Source organism: Psammomys obesus, unplaced genomic scaffold, assembly GCF_907164565.1.
Source record: "Psammomys obesus unplaced genomic scaffold, mPsaObe1.curated_primary_1811, whole genome shotgun sequence".
Classification (NCBI taxonomy): domain Eukaryota; kingdom Metazoa; phylum Chordata; class Mammalia; order Rodentia; family Muridae; genus Psammomys; species Psammomys obesus.
In genome coordinates this window covers 83,433-94,145 of record NW_026590285.1, presented here as the reverse complement: position 1 = coordinate 94,145, position 10,713 = coordinate 83,433, and the positions used below count along the sequence as shown (strand labels likewise).

Genomic DNA, 10,713 nt, shown 5'->3' with positions numbered 1-10,713 from the left:
TGGTAGGTACAGAACAATAATAATTCATGTCATGTGTAAACAAAGTCCATGCCATAGGCTATATGGCCAGACAATTGTTTGCATTTCTATGCATTAAGAGATTCTTTAAATATCTCTGGATTCACAAGTTCATCTAAAGTTTAAAACAATAATTTCTAGATGCCCTAATGCATATTGAGACCCACTGAACCAAAGGAAAGTTTACTTTGCGACACTAAATGTGTGTCAGCCCTTACATTTCTCCAGTGAGATGTATGCACTTGGCATATGGAGGCTCACAGAGGTTTTTATTGTAGCTATAAATTTCCATCAACTGTTTAACGTCTTAACTTCAAACATTTAATTCAAAACAGGAAATGTACAAAATTATCATCAGGCTCTATGAAATCATTAATTCATCTGAACAGCAGTAAATTTTCATAAAGATCAAGTAGGAGATCTCCTTAACCAGGACAGGTAAATATCCAAGTGATGACAGCAGTGAAGCCTCTTTTATACCATGCCAGAGTTTTGAGAGATACATTAAAAGCAGCAAAGAAAAGTGGGGTGCAGTTAGAGGAAGAAGTTCGAGAGGCTCAATCTCTGCCTCAGATTTAGCTCTATTGTAGACATTGGGGAAAAAAATAAAACCTAAGTTGCCTTCCAGAAATCCCAGATGTCCTGTGAATCCCTTTTCCTGAGAACGTCATGACAGGAAAGAAGAAATATCAGGAAAGGGAAAGCAAAATGAGGGTCAGTGCATATGGTCAAAATACATGATCTATTGGAAAGACATTGCTTTCATGAAATTGTATTCAATGAGTTAACACCCATAAAAGACTTTAAGAGGCAGAAAGATAACTCAAATGCAAAGACACTTTTTGCCAAGTTTGATGTCAAACCTGAGTTGATCCCCAGAAACAAAACAGAAAAAAATTCAGATCTAAATTCTCCTCTGACTTCCACAAATATGTCATGTCAAATGTACACTTATAAATATGCACACACAGACACACTAATGCACACTCAAATGCATGCAGACATAGGTAATTAACATATAATAAAAATTAAAATGCTTTATGGAAAGTAAAAGAATAAGCAGAGATATGGGCACCACGAAAGAAGCAAGGAAGGAAGACAGGAAGAAAGGAAGGAAAAGAGGAAGAAAGGAAAGCACTATATAATCTAGAAAAACCAAGAAACATACTCTTTCCTAGTGCCTCTAAATAGAAAAAAGTTTCCATCACCATCACTATGATGGATATCAGAACTCCAATATTGTAAACAGAAAAAAAAATTCTTATATTCAAGCAGCAGTTTGTGGTAATATGTATCAGAAGGAATGCAAACATAAAACTGAGTTCTTTTTGCATATTCATATAAAGTATTTTCATAAAGAAGATATGAGAATTATTAAACCTATAATTTAGTAAGGGGCTCTGCAAACTTTTTCATCATGATTTTAGCACACCTGCTATCAGGCAGAAGGGGGAAGTGTGCAGGCCCAGGGCTGTGTGTGCTGCAGGCAGCTGGTGAGACTCTCAAGGAGGTTTGTGTTGGAGGCTGAAGCACTGTGGGAGGAGTACTAACACTCTGCAGACAGTAATAAACTGCCAGGTCTTCAGCCTGCACACTGCTGATGGAGAGAGTGAAATCTGTCCCAGATCCACTGCCTGTGAAGCGATCAGGGACCCCAGTTTGCTGAGTGGATGCCCAGTAGACCAGCAGGTTAGGGGATTGCCCTGGTTTCTGCTGGTACCAGGACAATAAGTTATTTTGTAATAAATAACCTTTGTAATAAAGACTCTGACTGGACCTGCAGCTGATGTTGACCTTCTCTCCTGCTGACACAGCCAGGGAGGATGGAGACTGTGTCATTACCATGTCTGCACAGGCACCTGCAATCAGGAATACACAATGAACATGAATATTGACACAAACACAGATTGTAATACAGTTGAAATTTGTTATTTAATATCTTTGTACTATCATCTTGTCAGTGTATTATTATGTAAGAAATATTGAGCCTGGCAGACTCTAAGTTTTTTTGTCTATCAAAAAGTGACTCTGCAAAGATAATCATATTTTGAGTTTCTCACCAGACACCCAAAGCAGCAGGGATATGAGGACCTGGGTCTGTGACTTCATCTTGCTCCCCCTCCTGTCTGATGCAGTTCAGTTCTCACTACAAAGGCTGGTTTATAAATTCTTAGCAGCTGGGCTGGGCTGTAGGGGCCCATGCAAAGCAGTCAGAAAATAAAAAAGCAAATGCCTGTGCAGTGTCTGTGAATGTAGCTGGTTTCAATCAACAGTCAAAAATACTATTACAGGGAACATGAACAATCACTGAAAAAGATTGTCTTACAGCTCTCAAACAGAAAAGTACTAAGTGCTTTATCAGCAGATCTGGGTTAAAATCCAAGACATATTTAAATCAATTGATTTCTGTAGAAACATAAGTAGAGCTATCTCAGATTGACATACTCAGGGAAATGAGAGTATATGTTTGAAAACTCAGAACAACAACAAAAGAAACAGGTATAAAACATGCCATAAAAGAAAGAAAACATAGACAGAAGAAAAGATGAAACGAAAAAAGAGAATCGAGGCTAAATGTATTCAATATTAGTCAGCTCCAAAGCCACTGTGATACTGAAGACAGAGAACAGGACCTCATAAATTTGGCCTCTATTTTCTGAGATAAACAGGGACTAAGATGCAAAGAGTAGCCCAGAATTCACTGTGGAAATCCAGGTGAACATTAATTTAAGACTGAAATCAGAGCAACTTTAATCTCAAAACAAAGGAAAACAGGTAGAAACTTTCAAGTAGCCTCCCCACAACTTCAGGAAATTGAAAGAGGGGTCTAACTATGAAGAAATGGAAGGCAAAAAACATGATTTTCATGAAGTCTTTTCTGTAGACAAACACTGCCATGAGTTTTTATTGAAGAAATACAAATGCTAGTGTAATTTATAAATCAGCAGTATTGAAACTAGATTAAGATGGGCTTCTGACATCCTGAACAGGTACGTCTCTCCTGAAGGGTACATAGCCACCCTAATCTACTTAATGACTTTATAGGGGCCAATAGAATACTGCATCAGCCAGTGATAGTTGCTATGCAAAGGGTGAAAAAGACAAGCTTGGTTATGAATGAAAAATCAATAGCGATAAGAGAAATCACAGAACCTGCTAGGACTTCATCGTATTGAAACCAGAAAGTATATATAAGAAATTAATTAAAAAGTCAGAATTATGTATAAAGTAAAAAGAGAAACATAAATAAATCAAGTATCATTGCAAGGAGTGGAGATTCACATCTGTACACCCAGAACTGGAGAGACAAAAGCAGGAGACTCATGAGTTTGAGGCCAGACTGGAGAACATACCAACATCTGTGCCAATCTAATCTACATATGGAGACAATAAAAAAGCGTGCATCATTAATCAATTGGTTATAAAACAACTCATGGCCTTATCTACCAAAAACCAATTATTTATCTGATGTTAATGTTTCACCATTAAGCCACAAATATTATTGAAAAAATAAATAATCATTTATCCAATATGCACTGACTTCTATTTTGAAGTACATATATAATTTTATACATCTGCTCTTCAGGTATACAGAGTTAGCTAATTTATGATAAGGACATGCAGATCTCCTCTGTAAACCACTAACATAACATCATAAGAGAAAGGTAGACTTATGCAGATACGAGAAGTTCCTAATCTCAAGGTCTAGACTATGACAGAAAAGAAACTTTGCTCTTGTCATTGTCTAGCAAGTTTTCATATGCTTTTCATCTCAATTAAACTTTACACTTTTCCTGGTAACAGCAGTTTGCTCTCATAGACATTAACATCTGCTTCTACAGATTGGACAAACAGAAACAGGGATCATACATACGCAAACTCCATGGGCTTCTCACAGTATTCAAGGAGAGAGCATGGGCTCTAAAGAGAAAAAAAAATTCAAGTTATAGTATACATACTATAAAAAGCCCAACAGTCTCTCCTCACTTACCAAGTTTCTACAGTGTGTCCTGGTGCATTAGATTCTGTTGGCTTTGAATTGAAATGGACTATAACCCTGTTAGCTGAATTCAAACTGATTATTTTACTTCCACCCTTGTAATCAAGAATTCTGAAGCTGATGGCTTTCAGCTAATGGGACACAGCACTCTCTTCGATGGACACCATTGTGGATGCAGGACCAGGGAATATTAGCCTCAGATGCAAATTATCCTCAGACAGTACAAGGCTGAGCTCAGCTTTTCTGTTCCAGCACATAGAACCTTCTATTTTCTGGATGAGTGGGTATTTCTACCCCATATATTTGACAAACAGTAGTAGACATGGAAAGATTTTCAATAACTCAGATAAAACATTGACATACTCTTCTTAGTTAAAATCAGCAGCATGGTACCAAGGATATAGAAGTTTATTACTGCATGCAAGAGACAGGAGTCCCTTATACAGAGTGGCAGCCATGAAATAAAACTGTCTTGCTTTATGTGCCTAGAGCCCACAGGTACTGCTTCTCTCAGGAGAGTCTGCACAGGTTCTCTGAGTCAGTAGGAGAGGGTGTGGTTAGAGAACTCAAAGCAACCTGTCAGAACTGAATTTTCTTTGAAATCTGTTACTAGATGCACTAAAAATAAACCCATTAGCAAACCTTCAGCTTAAACATCTGTGGAAAGCATAGTCTTAAACAAATAGAGATGACGTGAGGGTCTTCTTTTTAACATTTTTATTTCTGTGACTATATTGGCTTATGCATGTCTTTGCATGATGTATGTACCTGGTGGCTGCAGAAGCCAGGTGAGGGCATCAGATCCCCTAGAACTGGAGTTATGGATCGCTGTCACCTACTATGTCTGCTGGGAATTGAACCTAGATCCTGTGAAGAGAAGATGGGGCTCATAAACAAGTAGACAAATGTCTATCCAACAATAGCCTTCTGATTAAAGAGACATGATAGGTAATGAGGGAGATCCATGAAAAAATAAAGACGTATGTGCTGCCGAAGCCTCTGACACAGGAAGAGATGAACAGTGGAAAGAGGAGGATGAGTAAATGACTTCTGAAGGCTCCTTGTGCCTTGTAAAGTCTGTGCTACTTTAAAACGAAGGCGGAAAGGAAATTACTTACTGATAAAAATAGCTTAATTGATACAAGCAGTAAGAGAAAATCATGGGAACAAGTTAGTGTTTGTATTTAATCTTAACCTCTGTCTTCTTAACTCAGGATTCAGTGGGGATATCATAATGATGCAGAATCCAATATTCCTTTCCATCTTGCCTGGAGAGCTGGCGAGCCTCCATATTCTGAAGAACCACATCAGTGAAGACACTGCTTTCAGATTTGTATGGGTGGCCCCAATCTCTCTTTTTGTTGTGATAAACTACAGTGAAAAAAGCAAGTCAGGAAACTTTGTTCCTTATTTGGGAACATGGTTTGTTTCAAAACACAGTTCAAACATACAACCTATTATAGTATGGAAGACAAACTGGAAAAAGCATGAAGCAGCTGCTTATATCACATACACAACTGAGAAATAAAGTGTGCAAAATGCTAGAGCTCAAGCCACTCTCTCCATTTTATGGAGGTCAATATCCATATGCTGGTTATTGTCTTGCCTAGAGTTATAAGAGTTTTCCTAGGGGAATTCAACTAATCAAAATGATCCATCCCAGACATTTCCAAAGGCTAAATTTCATAGAGATATTTCACAAATATTCCCAGAGGTTTATCTTCTAGATGATATGGATTCTTCCAAATATACCATCCACTGTAGTCCTAATGCCAACTAAATTTCAGTGAGGGAGTGGCATGTTACGAATCTCTTTTATTATGTTTTTTTTTAATTTAGAAATAAAAGAAACCTGATGAAGTAAAATTAAGAGGTTAATGAGTTACACTCTCTGTGATGTTTCAAAAAAAGGAGTGCACGTATATATAATGAGCATATAACCTACCACACATCATTTACCATTTTGTGCTACATGAATTAAAATCATAAAGTAAAATTTAAATATATATCATTGGTAATTTTAGCCACTTTATTAATAGATCAGCAGTACTTAATCCTTCTGCTTGTAAGATTCCAGTCATTGGTTTAGGCTCCTTTTCTTGTCAGTATTGATCCTCACCAAATGTACTTTAGATCCTATCACATATTCACCAAATCCAGCAGAGAATAAATGACCATCCAAAAAGGGATGCTGCTGTAATGATATATCTTACAATGTACTGAGTGAAATGGCCCCTCAGGATAGCCTTTTCTTTCATGAGGAAAAGAAGGCTGAACAAAAGACATAAAAGGTCTCCTGGGAAGTTTAAAAAGAAAATCAGTGGAGGGAGTTCAAGACCTATATCTCTGACAAACAAACATTACATTAGGTGCTGCATTGTAGGAGAAGAACCCCATGAGAATGTGAGCTTCTGGTCTGCCTCTCTGACCCAGTCACTTTCCCCAAGCTAGGCCACGAGAGCCAACAGTTTATCACTTGGACTTTGAATGTCATTCTAGATCCAAAGATCAAAACTTTGTAGCTTATGAAAAAAAGCTCACTGATCTCTATTCATATCTTTGAAATTTACATAATATTGCACATGAATACCTGGAGTGAATACCTCCTGACTAGTGAAATAGCTTCAAATAAGATTCAAGTAAGATTCTTATTATTTATGCTTGAAAGTTTGTCTTCTTCATCAGACTTATAGACCTATATACCTGGTGTTACATTGAACATTTTACAGGTGATATCACAATTCTGACATACAAGCCAGGCATAGGCCACAGATACTGACTCATACATTTCCAGGATGGACACTAGGAATTTTGACAGTCTCCATGGAAATGGGTTAAGAAATATGCATATTTAATTCTCAAAATCAAAAGAGTGGAGGCTGGGGTGGTCATCATTTATTATTATGCAAAAGGAACATAGTCTCCTCATACAATGCTTTAACCTAAAATGAAAAGCTCTCGACTTAGATGGTCCAACTGCCATATGTGTTTCTTGACTTTGTACGATCATTAAAAATTTTCTGAACTTATGTGAAAGAAATAAAAATAGATCAACAATTTACAGATGAGTTCTATGCCCCGTGGAAACAAGTTTCATCCAGGCAAAGCCTTACTGTTGCCTTCAGTTACACCATCCTCAGCCTGAAAATTTGGAGCAGAAGAATATACATTGTCCATTCTCTTCTAAAGGAATAGATGTGTGTAAAGGTAAGGAAAGTTCCAGGATATCAAAATCATGTGCTCTTCTGAAGATGGGTAGTGTTACAGATGATCCATTGCAGCTTTCAGATTCTTCTCATTTTTGAGAGTGAGATAGAAACTGAAGCAAAACCATAAAAAACCACTTTGTTTGAATAATTAATAAAAAGGAAATCATAAAATCAACTAAATATAATTGAAAACTATACAGACATAGCAATCAGTATATGCTTCTGGAGGGACTGCACACTGGTACAGCCCCTGAGGACATCAAAGTGGAGGATGCTTAAGAAACATGGAAGTGGGAAATAGTAAGAGCTGGAGGGGATGGGAACTCCACAAGGAGAGCAACAGAACAAGATAATTTGAACACAGGGAACTTCCCAGAGACTCATACTCCAACCAAGGTCTATTCGTGGAGATTACCTAGAACCCCTGCACAGATGTAGCCCATGGCAGTTCAGTGTCCAAGTGGGTTACATAGTAATGGGAAGAGGGACTGTCTCTGACATAATCTGACTGTCCTGCTTGATCACCTCCCCCTGAGGGGGGAGCAGCCTTACCAGGCCACAGTAGAGGACAATGCAGCCATTCCTGATGAGACCTAATTGACTAGGATCAGAAAGGAGAGGAGGATCTCCCCTATCAGTGGACTTGGGGAGGGGCATGCATGCAGAAAGGGAGGGAGGGTGGGACCAGGAGGGGAGGAGAGAGGGGCTTATAAGGGGATACAAAATGAATAAAGTGTAATTAATAAAAAATTAAAAAAAGAAACATGGAACTACCATATAATAAAGCTGCTCCTGCACTAGGCATGTTCTTGAATAAATATGAACCAGCACAAAATAGATATATCTTCACATCCATTTTTATTGCTGTACTATTTACAATAAAATAAACTTAAATCAATGAAATGTCTATCAACAAATGTTTAGAAAATAAGAAGGAGGTGTATATGTGCAAAGACATTTACTCAGCTATAATAAAAATGGAAATCATGTAATGTGTTAAATTTTTCCTCCTGGCTCAATACATAGATTTGTTTAATTAAAAGCTCATTGTATATTTTAATTAGAATATTTTTCTGAGTTTGGGGATAGAGTTCAGCCACCTTCTCCTGAACCAGGCTGATTAGTAGTAGTCTTGAAATATTCCATATTCTTGATGATTTTCTTAATGCATGCTCACTCAGCAAGAGTGAAAACCATTGGTCAGGAAGGATCAGGCTTCTACTCATAACAACATGAGTGGCTGAGTCAGGACTTTCTCAGACTTGCAGTTTTTGGCTAAGATTCAAGTGAGAGTATATTTCCAAATGAAAAGAAAAAGAAAAAAAAAAAGGTTGTACTAATATCCTCACTGGTCTTACAAGAAGGTTTTCTTGAGTCAGCTGATGAGAATGCAGCCTTGATAATACCTTGACTGTGGCCTATGAGAGCCCGAGGGAAGGATCCAGACATACCCTGCCCAGATTACAAGTGTTCTGCTCATAAACCACTGAGTTGGTGTTAACTTCTTGTGCAACACATAGAAAATGATAAAATAAAGTTTCATTGTTATGACTTAGAACTGTGAACTTAATCTCAGCAATATTCATCTGAAAAAAATGCTAAGTATAATTATTGAGCTTTTTCAGTCTCATGAGAAGGATACAAAAGCCCTAAGAAGGTTTATATACAAGTGGAAGATGTGAGAAAGTAAACCTTCCATGATCATGGCTCTGCATGCCTGGTCCTCTAGAGTTCATGCACCTACACTGAAGAACTTGTAGAGAATGAAAAGGGCCTGGGAATTGTGTCATGTAATCCAGCAGTGAAGGGAAATGGGTAGGTGAGTTGCAAGCTTGAGGTCACTTGGCAACAAAGAGGGATTTACAGGTCAGGATACACACTGAGACTTTGCACTCTCATACCAGGAAAGAAAGCAAAAAGGTAAACAAGAAGAGAATCTATGGCATTGTTCAAGATATTATAGAGAAAGATATGAGTATTGAACAATAAGGAAAGGACAGCTAGTCAGTCTAACACTGTAGATGAGCATCTGGGATGGAAACAGAGAAACAGATCAGAGATGAGGAGAAGAATCAGCTGCAGTAAACTTGCCTGTGTGATATGCTGAAGAAGAACTTGTGAAATATCACACATATAGAAGTGGATATTTAACATAGGTTGAAAATATCAGTTTATGTCTGCAAGAACACTAACAACCTTCATTGTACAAAGCTCTGGTTATTTTGGGGAACTGAGGATAGTTTTCTGCAAATTTTAAATAATTGTTTGCTCAGTGTATTGAACATAAAAATGCCTTGAAAATTGTATCATGGAAGCCTTCATTAAGTAAGAGAATTAAAAAAAATTGTAAGGCATACATAGTGAGACAATCTCTGTCTCACAACTTAACCCTCATTACAAATATGACTTCTACATAAGATAGTGAAGATGTAAGAGATAGTTCAGATCCCTGAGGGAGAAGCAGCCTTACCAGGCAACAGAGGAATGCAATGCAGACAGTCCTGAAGAGAACTGATAGACTAGGGTCAGAAGGAAAGGGAGGAGGACGACCCTATCAGTGGACTGGGAGAGGGGTATGGGAGAAGAGGGAGGAAGGAAGAATTGGAAGAAGAATTCGAAGGGGAAGATGGAGAGGGCTACAGCAGGGATCCAAAATGAATAAACTGTTATTAATAAAAAAGATTAATTACTTAAAAAAAAGAGACAGTTTAGAGACGGAGCCTCAAGGAGTAGCAACCCCAGGAGAATTCTCTTTAGCCCTGGAGCATTGTGGGAGTAAACTCCCTACTCTGCTGACAGTAATAGATTGTAGCAGAATCAGCCTCCACAGGATGGATGGTGAGGCTGAAGTCTGTCCAAGACCCACTGCCACTGAAGCTGGCAGGGACCCCAGATACTAGGTTGGATGCTGCATACGTGAAGAGGTTAGGGGGATGTCCTAGTTTCTGAAGATAGCATTGCATATAACTGCAGTTACATGAATTAACACTTTCACTGCCACTGCAGTGAAAATGAATCTCTGTCCTAGAGAAAAAGCTAAAGAAGCTGGAGACTGGGTCAGCACAATGTCACCAGTGGAACCTGAAATGATAAACACTCATTGCTGTCACATATGTACTGTAAGCATCCCAGTATAGAACATTTGTATTTGGAATATAGGAGAGCAGCCATGAGCTTCACTCTGAGAAGCCATTAAGGGAAGTAAAACGTGCCACCAATTAAATGGTATAATTTTTCAACTTTATATTTTTATTAATTCTCTGGCAATTTCATATCATGAACCCCATCACACTTATTTCCCAGTTCTTCCAGTCTCCAACTATTGTGACCTACTTCCCAAAAACTTGAAAATTAAAAAGAAGAAACTGATATCATGTTCAATCTATGTTTCTATACATTCACTGGAGCTTGGAGAAACTCTCAGTGACCTGCTTTTCTTTAAGTTCTCTCTTTTATTAAAAATTAATTTTATTTATATGTTTACTA

General features: G+C 37.9%; 1 gene segment (V, D, J or C); it reads right to left on the bottom strand.

Annotated features, from left to right (window-relative positions):
- Nucleotides 1–1,551: 1,551 nt before the first annotated feature.
- Nucleotides 1,552–2,139, bottom strand: LOC129676427 (immunoglobulin kappa variable 4-1-like; the record flags this gene model as incomplete). The annotated part of the segment is given in 2 exon segments: nucleotides 1,552–1,877; nucleotides 2,079–2,139. Coding segments are annotated over 2 exon segments (375 nt in total), but the record flags the coding sequence as incomplete, so codon positions are not given.
- Between the last annotated feature and the right edge of the window lie 8,574 nt (nucleotides 2,140–10,713).